The sequence below is a fragment of the Barbatula barbatula genome (genome assembly GCF_947034865.1).
Source record: "Barbatula barbatula genome assembly, chromosome: 10".
In the NCBI taxonomy this organism is placed as follows: Eukaryota; Metazoa; Chordata; class Actinopteri; order Cypriniformes; family Nemacheilidae; genus Barbatula; species Barbatula barbatula.
Genome location: NC_136773.1, coordinates 23093878 through 23111037, shown reverse-complemented (window position 1 = coordinate 23111037; position 17160 = coordinate 23093878). Strand labels below are relative to the sequence as shown.

The 17160-nt window shown below is 38.3% G+C and overlaps 1 protein-coding gene across 5 annotated transcripts in view; it reads right to left on the bottom strand.

Moving 5' to 3' along the window:
- fam168a (family with sequence similarity 168 member A) overlaps positions 1 to 11032 on the bottom strand; it is a 29481-nt gene extending 18449 nt beyond the window's left edge. The window contains exon 1 of one of the 5 annotated variants that reach the window (XM_079466192.1): positions 10739 to 11032. In XM_079466192.1, coding sequence (XP_079322318.1) covers positions 10739 to 11014 — 276 coding nt within the window. In that variant the 5' untranslated portion in view covers positions 11015 to 11032. The remainder of the gene's footprint in view (positions 1 to 10738) is intronic. The other 4 variants (XM_079466194.1, XM_079466195.1, XM_079466193.1 and 1 more) reach the window with 4 other exon arrangements.
- Between the last annotated feature and the right edge of the window lie 6128 nt (positions 11033 to 17160).

The following is a 17160-nucleotide window of genomic DNA, read 5'->3' as shown; positions in this document are numbered from 1 at the left end:
TTATATTAAAATATAATGATGGTCATCTGAAACAGACACGCACTTCCAAACACAGAAATGAGCACCTGAACATGCGGCTTTAAAGTCCTTGTTAAGACAGCGTTTTGTCACCCGGCCCCGAGTCAAACACATCTCGCTTTTGCGAGCACAAGCACTGAATGAATTATGACCCCTGCAACCAATGCAGAAGAACCGATACCAGTCTGAGGAACTGAATATCAGTCATGTGAATATAACACAGCGATTTTGTTACATGATCTTATTTTGTTTCTGCCTCATATTAATCTTGATTTTCAATTATTCATATTCGAATATTTGAGCTCAAAAAACGAATATAAGAATACACGTTTATCTAAATTAAGTGAATAATTACATAATTTGTTACGATTTTATTTAGTCACGATTTCACATCAAGCTTATAATTATCATCAAATATTCATAACGCATTAATATTATATCATGTATATAGGTTTTTAATGTTGAAATAAAACTGCATTAAAACCTAAATTGATAATAAATAAAGTAAACAGGCTCGATACCTCCATGCAGACTGTAAAGATCCTTCAAAAATACCCTGCAACAAAGACTAAGCCATAGTGCTCGTTTCCCTGTTTATTACATGACCGTCACCTGAGGAAGATTTGTCCTGCTGATATATAAATATTGTTTTCGTTGTCGTTCATGGTCAGTGTCTGTCTTGTTCAATACATAATGTTCAACTTCAAATAAGGTAACCGAGGAATCACAGCGCGTTTTAAAACGTACAAAAAAGCAGCTGAATCAAATTTATACAAGAGTCACCTGTAGGATTATTTCTGGAAAAAGACAAGCTGCTGGAGGCAGGCACGGCGGACGGAACTACAACACGAGCACACAATACATCATCACATGAATCCCTCCGTGTTGTTTACATTGCGCACGTACACGCCGGTTGCCAACAAAACACAGACATATGATTTAGTTTGACTTACCCCATGCGGTTCATGTCCGGCATCTTTTAGCATTGTGACCGATCCATCTATCAGTTTCAAACGATCTCCAAATCCAGCGTTATATCCACCGCTTATACAATATTCATCACCGAAATACAGTGAGCAAACAAACACAGCTAATCTTCCGTCAGCCAAGTGAAGCGGCATTGATGGGCGTGCTATTTCTCACACGGGCTTGTTGACGCACGTGGCCGTGCCCTTTCGCTCGCTGGATGACGTGTGGGCCTGCTTTTCAGGGAGAATTGTCCCGGGACTGATAACCCTTGTTACGAAACGGGAATCCATGTCCATTGTTTTTAACAAGTTGACCATGTTACGCTTGAGAAGCCAGCAGGTTTAACCGTGTTAAGAAGTCATAATGCATGAAATAGCTTGTTACCCCACCTTTAAGTGTTTGTTAAGTTGAAGATTTCTTCAAATGCATTTTTGCTATGGAAATGAGAACTAAGTGAAAAGACCTATAGACTTACATTGAAGGAGAGACCAGAACATCATAGACATTGGAAGCCGGCAGCACGCAGAGAGTAAGGGCACCCTAGCAACACCAAGGCAACCACCAGCATTCATTGCAGCCAATGTAGTGAGAGTCGCCCGTGCAAACATTTTCCACAATTCTTAGTTCTTACTGCATCTTTAGATTGGTTTTGATTTGACAAGGGAGTGAGTTTCAAGCCCCGCACCACTGCAGATTGCAGCAACTCCTGAAACTCATCCTGCAGTGTGGGATGAGAGCGGGATGGCGGAAAAGTGTTCCTCCAGGGGGGGCGACAGGAAAAGAGTTTATTCCGCCTCCATCACTCTGATCTGACAGCCGCAGTGCAGACGCACGCACACACACACAAACATGCACACGGAAGGGAGATGAAACACATGGGGATGTCTGAATTATTTAGATAATAAGGGCTTAAAGAGCTACTGTGAACAGATCAGACACTATCTCTCTTCCTCTCTGTGTGTGTGTGTGTGTCAGTGGGCATGCTGTGGAGACAAAACACTCACTACTGTTAGGTCCAGCTGTGTGCGTTGTGCAAACAGTAGGAGAAAGACAAGCAGACCTGTACTGCAGCACACAATCACACACACGCATCAGCTGCGAAAACACAAACACACACACACACACACACTGACCCAAACAGATACGCCTGCAGCTAGCGTTATATCATCGGGTTCACTTGACAGTCTGATATATAAGCCAACGGCAATATCTAGAGATCAAGATGGACGATGACAAATAGAACTCTGATGAGCCGTTATTATTTTTATCAACAATTTTAACACTTGTTTTTAACACAGAATCTGTGTTACATTACTGTCAATCCCTTCTGCATTGTTCACAGGAAAGTCCCATGAATGTGCCGTACGAATGTCTTCTCCACTGCTAGAATGAACCGCGAGTCATCGACCGTCTTGTGTTTAACAAAGCCCGTCTCATTTCACGGAGCTGATGGGGTCGTGCTGCCCGCAGAAGCGTCGTAAATTCACAGCAGTAATGCAGAGCGCTGCATCCCCCCACATCATCTCTGTCTTCCGTCTTTCACACACCGTCTGTCGTGAGATCAGTACAAGAGTAGAAGATGTGGGGTAATATTTACAGTTACATACAAGGACAAAAACTGATTTGCACTTGATTTATTTGTATACTTTTCTGTAAATACTTTATTGGCAATATGAATGTAAAATATTTGCCATGCTAACAGAGCACGCATAATTCGAAAGAGAGAGAGAGAGAGACAGGCGGAGAAACACTGAAAGAGGGAGAGAGACTAATCAGACGGATGAAGAGAGAGCTATTCATCCGTCAATGCCAAACCACGTGTGATTTCTGTCTTGTAATTTGAGGGAGGATGCAATTCAACAGCTGAGATCATAAGTGGGATTCATTTCGGGATAATGTTAACACACACACACAATAAATAACCGCCTTCCAACACCTGTTTTCTACATCAGGAAAATCAACTAAAATTAATCTTAATGTCAGGACCAATGTGACTTAAAATTTTAAATAATATACTACAACATGCTTATAAATAATACATTGGATATGAATAGAATATAACTTAAGTTCCAATATAATTGAAGTTTTCAATTTAAAAAACACGAAACACGGCATCACTTTTCTTTACAGCGTTGCCAAGTCAGCGATTTTCACGCAGGATCTGGTACTGTACACGGATCAATGACGTATAAGGATTTTTGAGATGCCATATTATTGCCAATATTATATCTATTGCAGTTGTTCAAACATTAAGATTGTGGTGTACACGTCAATGCAGATTCAAATTTTAAATGAAGAGATTTTAGTGTTTTTCATCGATGAATTGAACATGACCTTAAAAAAATGTTGTGAGGTGCGACCGCGATTATCTTTAAATCAATGAATTGATTACATTTTCTTTTTACAAATCTTTAGTATTTTCATGGTTCAGGAAATGTATTTGAATTCCGTAATCATCTCATATTTTTCTATAATTTTGTTTCCCTAAAATAAAAATCTGAAAATTGCACACAACTGATATAAATGTTTTAAAAATACACTTAAAGCGGAGGTAACATGCTATGTTATGCATTCTGACTTCTTTACAATGTAGAACATGCTGGGTTCCCATGCTTAACATGGTCAACTTGTTAAAATACACTACCCCAGCATTAAGTTTTTAATAAGTCTGGACCCTGTTTCGTAACAGGGAAGATCCGCTTATCAAGATTGGTTCGCGATGTGGGCCTGCAGCTTGTTACTCTTGCATTTTTTTTCTTTGTTGGCAATCGACACGTACGTGCATAATGTAAAAAACACAAAGGGATTAATGTGATGATGCGTTGTGTGCTGTCCACCCTGCCCGCCTCCAGAAGCTCGTCTTTTTCCGGAAATAATCATATAGCTGTTTCTCTCTTTTATAAATTTGACCAAACTAAATACGCGTTAATATGCGTTTGTTACACGATCTTTAAGAATACTGTATCAGAGACTTATATTTCTAAATTTTTAATTGAATACAATTGTTGATATTATTGGTCTCACCACATGAAAAGTGGTGGTTCTACATGATTTAACAACATGCGTCTGTGTATAATTATATTTATCAGCGGTCAATGTTAAGGAAATATAATTTTCATTTATGGAAACACACTGTGCTGAGTTTTGATCGCAATTATCTGGCAAACTTGTATTTCTACCCTTTGAAAAACCACACAGAGACGCTAATTGTAAGTAAATCACAGTAAATGAGTTTTTAGTTTGTTTGTTCAAACTGTTTATCAAATGAAAATGATTTTCTGTGCTAACGGAAGGCAGATGTTGGTGACAGAGCTCGAGTTGTACCGAAATCTGCACTTTTGATCGGGACAAGAGAAAGTTCAGACACAGACCAGCTTACAGGTGTAGCAGGAACGTCTCTACCTGAGCCATTCACAAACCTGAGGGAAAATGTAATCCCCCACACAGAGAAAGAGAGCAGGAGACTCCATAAAACACTTCTAAGAAGTACAATTAGCCATTGAAAAACACGAGGCAAACAATAGACCCCTTCCCTTCCAGCAGCTCCCTAACGGACCTGAATGAGAACAGGGCATCAGGGGAGTGACTCTCATCTAAAAAAATGCCATTGTTTTAACTACCCTGCAAGAGCTTGTCTTCTCTGCTTCTAAAAAGGTCCATTCTGCCACAAATCCTGCCTTTCATAGAGGAACCACCTCCATTTTGTATAGACCATTCTCCAGCGAACAATTGTCTGAAAACTAACATGGTGTGCCGAGATGCCCCTGTCAGTGTTCATGCCCCGGGTGTCTTTATTGGCTCTTTCGCCTCCATTTACCCTCACCGTGAAAGTAACGACAGCCCCGCAAGAGCCGCATTTCTCTCGATTCGTTTCATTCTTCACCTCGACACCTTCTCCCTTCGTGATAAAAGGAGGGAAGAATGTTCCTGTCAACGGGTATGTATGGAATGGACTACCATAGTACTCAGTTTCTAATGAATGCGTGAAATAACCAAATGACCGAATGCACTTGGCAAAATGTGCAGTTTACAACCAGGGCTCTCCAGATCGTGCCAACGCATTTTTAGATAGTTCAGCATGAAGCATCTCACACTGGTGGTGGTTACACCCAAATACACACATACTGTATTCATACACACACAAGAGTCATTCGCACACAAAGTCCACATTTACCAAAATGTGTTTGTTCAGCAGGATTTTGAGGAAATTATGACAATGGAGAGAAGCCAGAGGCTGGCAGAGACCGTACCACACGCATGCATGCACGTACACAAACACAGAATGCGTCTGCAATACTCTTAATACTCTCAATCATTTTTTTATTTAGTTTAAGTTCAGTTCAATCTGTCTGATGTTCAAAACCTCTCAAACACACCTATAACTCTTTATATGAGTTTAGTCTCTTGACATGGCTCCATGTCTAGCAATTGAAAAATAAATATGTTTAGAAAAATAACTTGACTATAATAGCATGATTTAATATTTCATACATACCTAAACAGTTAAAGGAATAGTCCACCCAAAAACGCAGAGAATGATATTTGGACTAATGCTTTTAACCAAACAGTTCTTAGACCCCATTGACTACCACAGAAGGAAAAATGACAATGGTAAGCAAAAGTGCCCCAGAATGGTTTGCTTTTCTACATTCTTCGAAATATCTTTTGTGTTTACCAGAACAAAATAAAAAGTGTATTTCTTCCTACTATGGTAGTCAATGAATATCTTTCTCAAGCAATGGATGCAGATCTGGAACAACTCGAAGATGAGTAAATCATGAAATCATTTTTATTTTTGGGTGAACTATCCCTTTAAATGCCACTATCTGATGCCAAACGTAAAACCAAATACATAAAACCAGGGATGATTTACGCTTTCTGGTATTCTTGCATACCAGAATCTTCCACCGCTGCATAAAACTATTTTTAATTTATAAAACCACAAAACTAGCACGATGCTTAAAAGAGCCTACAGCACGGCGTAACATTGAGAACCTATTTACATCATCAAAAACATTTAGCAAACTCAAGAACCCTGTAAGGAACTGAAGTTGGTTCAATGAATTAATGGAAGAGTTCAACAAAAAACTCATTTGATTCCAAACATGTATGACTTTCTTCCGCACAACACAAAAAAATATATTTTGACGAATGGTCGAAACCAAACAAAATTGTCTCCAATTGACTGGACACAAAAGTCTTCAAAATATATTTTGTGTTTCTAGTCATATTTATGTTTTAAACAATAAATGACGCAAGATGATGACATAATTCTTATTTTTGGGTAAACTCTCCATTTAAGGTCTATGTATGTAGTCCAGCTGTGTGATCATGTGTAACTGAGATTTTGGGTCGTGTAGTATATCTGTACATGCGCGTTTATGATCTGTGGTTTACATCAGCTATTCAAAGCAACCAGAGACGCTCTCACAGTAAGAGGCTCCTCTGTTTACTGTTTGCGAAGGAGTCGAATCGTAGACATTTTAATATGTGCGGTGTGACAGAAGCAGTAGGAGTTTCATTTTTCCCACAGAGCAACGCAGCAAGGCTGCGATTTCAGCGTACGCCCACAGAAAATCCAAAAATACGCCCATCCAGATCCGTCCCAGCTCACACACCACCGAGATGATGGTTAGCAGACGTTTGTTTCTCGATACTTACACTGAGTGTGTGTTATATACGCATCACATACAATTCACAAACTCACTTCCACAAACCCGAGGAGAATAATGACATTAACACAGTCCTGGTTATGTCACGTCACTAAGTCTTGATCTCATTTCAATAGTTCACTGGTAAAATTATTTATTTAACGTCATTTTAATATTCAGTCATCAAATTTGTCTAAATCTTGGAAGTAATTAACACATCTGTGTCATTATGAAAGTAACGGCAAAGCAAGTCAGATAAGGACACAAGTTCTGCTTTCGCTAGCTGGTTATTATTCTCTAAGAACATCTTTTGATCCGATTTAGAAATCCTCACATTAATCAAGTCGTGGAGGTACTACTGAATGTGAAAAAAACACGTTTCGTTGATTTATGCGATACCCTCTATAGACATAATTGGTTTTAAACTATACAAACTGTATATTTCATTATCCAATTCCTTCAGAGAAAAAAATATATTCAATTTAAAGGTGTTAAATTCCTCAACAGGACCGAACAAAACATGTCTCCGTAAGGTCAATTATTTCTGGCATTGCTGTTTTTGTTTACTAGGACCACACACATCATCATAAAGATGAAAAACAATTATTTAAATAATAAAAAAACATGGCTTGCAGGATCTCTCAACATCAATATATATAAAATATTTAACATTTATGCATTCGTTTCCAAGTATGTGCAATCCCTGGGACCGAAGGCCATTACATTGGTGTTGCTAGCGCTGTGCTCCAACCACTGAGGTATTCTTATTTGCTTTATTAAAATGTGTAACTTTTCACCAAAATGATCTACCTCACAAAACACATTTCAGCTTTTAGATGTAACCACCACAGACACCAAACACACGTTTAAGTCTACATACTGTATATAAATGTTATATAATACACGAGGATACATCAAAACCCTAAACCAGCTTTGCACTATCCCTAATGGGATTCCCCTGTAGCCAGGAGGCAGGATCCGTGTCTTCTGTGCTCGTGTGTTTATCAGGGGAAACCAACATCCCCTCAGGGTGTGTGTGTGTGTCGGCATAGTCAGGAGGAACAATCGGCGCTCGACATGCACTATTACAGTGAACGCGTACACTAACACAGCTGAGAGGTGCCGTCTATTTTAATCCTTTCATTTCTATTTTAATCTTTAACCTTTAGATGAGCAGACACAAAAGATGAAACGGAAAAAATGATTCTCAAGAAGCATGCATTAACAGAGGTGCGTGACAATTAATGTCGCCACACAGCCGCAATTAAACACGTTTGACTTTCTGATAACTCACGAGAAACATCAGCCGCCCGGTTACTGAGAACTGATGAATCACAGATTCTGGAAGTCATGGGTGGAAAAAGCGTCACTGACATTGTATCTCATTTCTTAGGATCATTCTTAAAAAGGACAAACAACGTGATGCTAGTAGACAATAGTTGGCCGACCGTTTTTCTACACATAAGCATGCATACTTATACTTCAACTTATACAGTTCACACTTGCATTTATTATTCTTACGAACACGAAAATAACAATGGCAACTACCATTTATACATTTTCTAAACAAATTACGTGTCCATTGATAGCATATTTACAGTCTGTCAGTCAACGTGATCAATCAAAGTATAATGTCTTCTCAACAAACCAAACGCTTTTCATTTACGCAGCACAAGCGATGCAGGATGTGTTACGGGCCTAAGTTTAAAGCGGGTGTAACACATGCAGTTTTATCTTGTTTTTGATTTGATTTTCTTAGGTTTTTTACTGTAGTTCACTGACATGGTTTGAACTGTAAGTATATACTTTCGAATTAAACATTTCGTATCTCCTGTTATTTTAAAATAATGAAAGGAAAAACAAACTATTTATATACACACACATCTTTGTGTTATTGTTTGGAAACATTGACGTTGCTACAGCTGAAGACAGGTGAAGAAAATGAAGAGCTTGGTTCCAAAATGATATAAATAATGTTTTTTATTATGTTTTATTGTGTTAGTTAGATGTTTTCTTTCGAGTTATTATGGCTTGAAACAAAGCAAACTAACTGCAGTTTGTAATGCACAAAAAAAAAAGACATGATTTTTGAAAATTATAAAACGGGAGTTCTCATTATGGAATCAAACTCTTCAAATGCGACACAAATCATCCGTCCGCATGTGTCATGAGAAATCGAGTGTACTTTAGGACCCTGGAGGCACGGCCTGCAGTCATAAGAGCTATGGCATGAAAGAAACACACGGAGTTGAACTGAGTTCTTATAGTTGAACTGAGCTTAAATCTCAGCAGTCTATCTAAAGAAATATGAAGTAAACGTGTTTCAGTATATCTATATTTCCCGCAATATGCTAATTTTTAGACGAAGTCCAAGTGTTCACTAAACTGATAATAATGCTTCCCGGTCATTTTCTTTGTTTGACAAACAACAAAACATTATTTGCTCCTTTTATATATAGAATGAGATGTTAGTGTTTAAAGAACACTTTCATTCTTGGGGTCCGCCAGAACTCCTGATGCTCCTTTAGCACGCTTGAAGAAATCCTTGAATCGAGACAAAACCCAAACGCTTCATAGAATTAAAACCCAACACATGAGCAACACAATCCATAAACCCTTCATTCATACTGAGGTGAGGAGCTTTCAGTGCAAATTGAATTTGGAGCTGATAATGGACCTATCAACGACAACAAACGCTCTCTGCTCAGTCACTGTAACGTCTGGGACATCAATCACAAGAGCTATCGACGCTTTTATTGCTGGAATGCTGGATTGAACCGCAAATAATCCGAAAGAATAACACGTTCAATAAAACAAAACAGTTGTTATGTAGATTTTAATCAACGTCAGCTTCTGCTCAAAAACTCTTCACACTTCTTTCGGGTCGCACTTTACATTACCCAGCCATTTGGAATTTTGTCAATGGATATTATCTCTAAAATCATGCAAATATTTTTGCCCTGTGGGTGTATTACGAAAAACACAATGGCTTCAATACATGAGACTGGATCGTGATGTCACACAATACATTCATACATTTGGCAAGCTCTTATATCCAAAGCGACTTAGCATACATTTCCTAGGTATCAAACCCATGACCTCTGCACAGCTAACACAATGCACTATATCAATAGGGCTATATAAAAATAATAACACTACTAATAATACACTTAAATATGCAAGTACCGAGTAGCATCGATGCACTATATGAAAATATTGTAATTGTTTTAAGGCGCTGCGTGTAAATACATTAGGTTGCATTTATGAAGACAACACACAACATGATATAAACACGCAAAGTAAATATAATGGATACTGTAATGTAAAGTGCGACCCTTTGACCCCTTTGTTGTATCTGTAACTGATGGACGCAAAACAGTTTAGTATATTCCTACTAATCCACGAACATCTGATATTATTTTCATAAACCTACTTAAAAATGATCATAACAGTTGTTAACACGCTGACTGCAGTTTACTCGGGGAAAATGTACCGGACGTTTCCACCGTATCGACCGAACAAGGAATCCAACGGCAAAACTGACGCTTTTATCATCTTTGTGAAATAAAACGCATTGCACTGCAAACGTTTGGCATGTGCAACGCAACAAAAGGGAGAAAGATGGCAACATTGGCGCGATACGTTGTAACACGATCAACAAAAGAACTCGATTGCGTCATTCTCGCGGTTACATTGTCGCACACGGACGCGTTTGATTCTTTCATGTCGCTTGATGTTTTCTCCCGACGACGTTTATGATCAGAGGGTTTAAAGGCCTCAAACTCCTCCAGACACCATTTTGAGTCTCTCTTTCTGTTGTCTCAGCTCTGTGGAATGTACGAATGCATGACAAGGGAACGGAGCGAGTCCGCGTGAAAAATGTGCTTCGTCGATCTTTTTTTTGACTCGAATCCTTCAAAATAACAAACGCGCTTTTTTCTCTCGCAAGTCGCCATCAAATGCCATCAGAGAGCGCTTCGCCATCACTTGCATCGCCGAGAGAAAGGCATTGCTGCTGTTTGATGGTGGTGAAGCCCGAATGGTGTTTTTTGAGAGCGATCTGAGCTTTATGTGTGAAAACTCGTTCCGATCCAACTTACCAGAGCGCGATGGTTCGGATGGGTCACTCTGGTCCAGTCTATGATCCCGATTATGGGCGATCTTCCCGGGCTGGTAAAGGTTAGTCTATTCTCCTCTGTTTCCTCCGGTTGATTTTTCAGGCTGTATGGAAGCACATTGAGCAGTGGGGGATGGGGGATGCCAGAAGAGAAGAGAGAAGGGAGGGGGAGAGAGAGGGGCAGTAACATGGGAACACAAGGGGAGGACCTCTGATTCTGACGCAGAAACGAACAGAACACACCAGTCATTCCAAGCATCGTCCGTTCGGCATATGCATGCGCAATATTCGTCAGACACGTGAGGAATTATTCATATTATGGCGCATTGATACGGATGGAGCCTTAACATCAAGTCAGCAGTTTCTCTGTGCATTGATTTTTCTTTAAAACATGCAGATGTTTTGACCTCTTGGTGTTATGGGTCTCTATTTACATTTGATGCACAACCCACTGTCTGAATGTCAGATGTGACAAACACAAAGCACAGTCAATGTACTAATCGCAAATCATCAACTAAACTACATTGGTATCTTGTTTTATGTGTGTGCTATATATGTCGTAGATCGCTATTAAACCTATTTTAAAGCGATAAACTCCTACTGTTTAATACGGCTGTATTATATTGCAGACTACGTCATTTGGTCTGACAGCAATAAAACCGCCGTGGCTTGAGTTTGCGCGCTCTCTAGTGTCTGTAATGCGCTTCTACATAAAGACGAGATAGATGTTTGACACACTATTCAAGTAGGCTGACTTAATCATGACATGCCAACTAAACTCTTATTGGACGCAATAGGAATAATACAATAATTAAATATTTAATTTCTTTAGAGCTTTGATATTATTGCACTGGTGTACATTGACCCAAACTGACCGAAAACTATTTTTAAAATAGCTAAATCGTGGTAATTTGATGCACACAAATGTATATTAGCGATACTGAATGTAAAAATATTAGTTTGTGCGATTCTAATCGGTTTCTAAATAGAAGCATGACTAAACCGATAACAAATAAGAATACGGAGAAATAGATGGGCATCACATACCTGCCGTTACATCCGTACCTAACGTTACGTTACCTTAAAGTGATAGTTCACCCCAAAATGTCAATTCTGTCATCATTTGCTCACTATCAGGGGCGGACTTACCCTTTAGGCAAAGGTAGGCTATCGCCTGGGGCCTCGAGCCACAAGGGGCCTCCAAAAGGAAGGACCAATAAGCCCTTTCAGCAGCCACGTAGAGCCCCAAGTCATCATCAAAATAGTCCGGATATCCCTGTTAACGTTTTACTTTATTACATCTGTACGAACTCCCACCATTATAGATTAAAGTGGACCGTTCCATTAGCACTGTACAGAAAGTTAACGCAGTGGCGGAATTAGCGGGACATAATATTATAACGTGCTAATGATTCGTACTGTACGCACTGGTACAGAAATATGGTCACATTTAAATGTATGAAAGGTCGTGAACCACTAAAAACAGTGCGTGCATTAAACAGATTGTCATTTGCAACTGCATTTGCAGCGTAACGTGGTGCTGTTTCGATAACAGCATGCGTTACCAGTTACTCCAAATAAAAATGTAAACTTTTCTGTTTGATTGAATATATGTAAAGGTTTATATAACTTATTAGTTGTCATTTCATCAATGTTTTAGAACTTTAATATTAGTATTTTGTTAAGACACTTAAAGGGACGGTAGGCCTACAAGCGCGTTGCGCCACCTCCGCCTCATTTTGAACCCGGAAAAACCCTGCAGATGTCTTTTTCTATATGTTTTTCACTTTTTTTAATTAGTGAGTATCTGTGTTTATTAAGCTTAGTTTCCCCATGTCACTTTGCCAGAAAAATAAGGGTTGCAGTAAAGTAAAATGCCGCATAGTTGGGGCCCCCTTAAATGAATTTGCCTAAGGCCCCCTGAAATCACCAAATCCGCCCCCGCTCACCATCATGTCATTTCAGAAAAAGATATTTGGAAGAAGGTAAGCAATTCTCATTTCTGTGACATCATTGAGTGCCATAGTAGGACAAATTAAATGGTAGTCAAAGGTGCCTCAGAGCCGTTTGTGTTCCTAAATTCTTCAAAATATTTCACTTTGTGATCAACAGAACAACAAAATATACAATATTTTTCCTACTATGGTAGTGGATGATGTCACAGAACTGAACATTCTTGCTAACATTCTTTCAAATATCTTTCTTTGTGTTTAAGAGAACAAATACATGTATATAGGTTTGAAACAACCTGAGGGTGAGTAAATAATAAATAATAACATTTTGACTTCAAACCGTTGCTTTGTGTAGTATTTGACATAATCTTCATTGACTGTAAATGTACACAAAAAGTTATAAGTTTTGTAAATGAGATATATTGAGACAACCCTACTCACTATTGCATAGACCACTAGAGGGGGGTGATGCTCTATTTTTCTTTTATTCTTTATTTTATAATAGCCTACTTGCTTTAGAAAGAACCCCAATCAACATTATGGAGAATTTATTGAGCATTTTATGAAATCAATGAGAGATTGAGTTCTATTGTAATGAATGGATGGCTTTGATATAACATAATAATGTTTTTAAACACTTCTGATACAGTACCAGACAGTGGAGTGTTAGCCCTATATTCTTTATACAATATTCACCGTGATTACAATGAAACCATGACCAAAAAACATGATAATAGCATGAATCCTTTATTTATAGATTAAAACCAGATCGAGGTGGTAATGGTTTCCAGCTGGTTAAAGCTGTTCGGTGGTTAGCTGCCACAGAACCAGTTGTTGGGCCTGAGGTTGACCGTCTTGGTTAAATCTGGCAGACCTGTGGCTGGTGAGGAAAGCTTTTAAAGGCAGGGTAATGAAGATTAGAGCCAATTAAAAGAGAATCAATCATGTTTGAATGATTTTATCGCAACCTATTCTCTCCCTGACAGACCGAAAGAAAAGCTTTTGGGAGAAGTTTATAAAGTATCTAATGAGGTGTGGGAAATCAGAGACGACAAGGTGCCAAAGGCCTCCTTACTCATCACTGTTACATGCATGATGCTTAGCAGAACTGCGGCAGGTGCGAGGGACCGGAGGAAAGTGCACCGAGGTGCAAATCAGAAGCGTTGATGCATTGGTACATTCTGCACTTCTAAAGTTAATAAGACTTACAGTAAGTTTTACATGTATGCAGAAGTTTCATGGCTCTCAGAAACAAGGTTTGTGAAGACTCAAAAATATCCAGGCTGTTTTTAAAGTCATCAAAGTCTAGGAGTTCTTACACAAATATCATTGTGTCATCTTCATTCAGACAGGAATTTAATAGTTTTCAAGCACCAAAACTTTTTATTATTTAGCTTTCATAACTAAACCACTTTTGAATCAAATGCAATTCCCTTCTTTTTAGTAAAACTCTAAGCCACACCATTCCTATATTAACATCATTGTTAAGACCTTGTGCGCGCAGTGATTCGGAGCGACCGATGCTTGACTTTGTTTGTTTGGTACAAAAGTAAAATTCAACTTCTTGATGTATAAGTGAACTTCTTAAGTTATTCTCATAAACATGATCAAGGACTCTTAATATCTATATCTCATTGTGCCTCCTCTGCACGTCTGTCGGGTTCCAGCTTTAGATATTCCAGACGGTTTGATGGTTTTTGTTTGTAATTCTGAGTGAAAAAAATCGGGGACAGACTTGCGTGTTTCTCTTTGTATTTTTTCCAGGTCCCAAAGAGACACTTTCAGTGAAGATCCTGAGGGATGAGCGTTGATGTTCGGAGGCCACACGAGACTTCACAATCTTCTATAAAGTCTAATGGTAAGCCCAGGCCGCATTGATTCGGCAGCCGTCGAACAGCGTCGAGTTAAAACGAGACAGACAGACGGCAAGAGAACGACAGATTCAAGACGTACGTTTGGCAGGAACAAGGACAGCACACGACAGCCATCAAGAAGACAAGAGGAGGTTTCAGAGAGAGTCTTGTCAGAAAACAGGCGAGTCATCTGTCTGTTGTCAGAGCCGTGCTCACTGTTGGAAATTGCACAGTGGAGAGGTAACTGTGGTCAATGACTGCCTGGATAATTATTCTGCCAAGGACAAGCAAACATCTAACACCTCAAGGGTTTACAGCATTTCAAATATTATAATGCCTAGAGGCAAGAACTTCAAATAACCAAAGAAGCAAAGTTTGATGTCTTTTTAATACTTTGCGGTGCATGTTTATAACTTTGTTTGAGTTCAATTTGACTTCTGAACTTTGAAATGGAAAATGTTTACAATGTAAGTTCATTGTGTCAGCATGTCGAGAGTTTAAAGACAAAAATGTGAAGCTCATATGCAGAGCTGGGTAGATTACTCAAGAATTGTAAAATTCACTCATTACAGATTACAAAACAAAATTTGTAGTTAGAAAGTAATCTATTAAGGAATCGGACTACTTTTGGATTACATTTAGATTTCAAGGTATACCGAGGTTTAAAAGAGTTAAGGTTTAAAACCACAACATTTTCTGTGAAACCGTTTCTAAGGTATGAACTGTATATATATTTTCTAAAGAATAGTGTAATTTTAAGTCTGTGTTTTTGCTGAAAAGTTCTATATGTTGGTTCAAAATAAAATGTATTGCGTCTAGTTGAAAAGTAGATTTTTGAATACGCAGACATTTGAAAATATAACGCATTTTAGTGTTGTAATAGGAATACAGCGAAACTGTGGTATTTTTGATGAAGGTTATTATACCGCCAAAATCTTATTTTGCCGTTACTATACCGCCCATAACATATTATGTTATTATACCGCCAAAATCTTTAGATTACTTTAGACTTTAATCTCATTTAATGCTGCAATTTTGACAAACATAACAATGGAAAACATTCCATTCTTTATCACCAACAAGAGCCTCAACATCTTTTTAAAGTCTCATAACTTGTTTTTTTGTGTACTGATAGTAACACTGAATCGTTTTCCTTAAAAATGAAAGGGTGTCTATTAGGGGTGTGAAAAGATCAGCATGATGGAGTTTGGTGGTGAAGTTATTATTGAAGATGCCCTGCCACTTTTAAATCATATTGTAAGTCGTAAAATCGATGTAAAAATACGTTAATTTAAGCAAAATTTTCAATCTGCAGCTATTTTGCGGTTTCCAGTTGTATGAAAGACTATTTTTAAATATATTTCATCATTGAGGATTACTTAAAAAATTTGTAAAAATCTTGTCTTGTGCAATCTTGTGTTTCATCTCTTGTAGGATAAGTGTCTGTCCAGCCATCAAATGCTAAGTGCCGCTCCATTTTGCATCTCCGTGTCCTCTCTTCCTGAAAAAGCTTGAGGAATAACAAATATATATATATATATATAGTGTTTATTATTAAAGATTTTGATAGAAAAAAAGTACAAATATAGGGAAAATCACTGAACGTAAACGACTAACTACCATTCTGTGAATGATATGTAATCATGTAATCCATAAAAAAAGTAACTGTAGTCTGATTACGAGTATTTTAAAATGTAGTTTACTCTAATAACACGTTTTTGGAATCTGATAATGTAATCCAGATTACATGTAACCCGGTACTACCCAGCTCTGCTCATGTTGGCTAAAGCACTTCTGTTATATGTTTTATTTATACTGAGAAAGTTGCTTAAATCTTCATGGTGCTGAGATTTTCCACCGATGTAACATTTCTATAATAAACAGTTTTACTGTCTTATCAAAGTTCTTTAAACAGGTCTGTGTTTTTACTAGCATGTGCCGTATAGTTAATCTGACAGCTGACTACAGGTGTTAGATCATTAGATCTTAGTGCTGGTGCTTTAACATATGAAATACTTTACTCTGATGCCCATGTGGAGAACAAGAGTTTAAGGCCGGCTTGCATCATTCCTGTTTTATCCTGTGATTTCTTGTCTTCTCTCTTACAACCTCTGTGAATAAAGGTTGTGTAACGGCTTTCCTTAAAAAACGTGATAAGAAACATTAAAAGCTTTTGCACTTTTATGAACCCAACACAAGTCCGTCTGATCAACACAGATCAGTCCATGTAAATGAACTCCGTCTGAGCTCTCATTACTGTGCCACAGTGACCTCTGGAGGCGCGAGTGTCTCCTAACAGCATCAGTCTAAAGAGAAAGAGTCAATGAGATCTTCCAGTTTGGCTTTATTTAAGACGAAATAAAAAGCGCACTGATTGATATTACTGCATTTCTGAAGGAGGATCTTTCTGTCCATTAACAGCCTATTATGCACACCGCCTGTCTGCATTTTTCTAATAGCACCTCATCACCACAACTGAGCATCAAAGAGCCACGAAAACAAATGTAAGGATAAAGGTTTGTAGAAAATATATGATTACTTCATCCTGTGAAAGCAGATCGTACCGAAACGTACAAATCAGACTGTAGGAAATCATATGA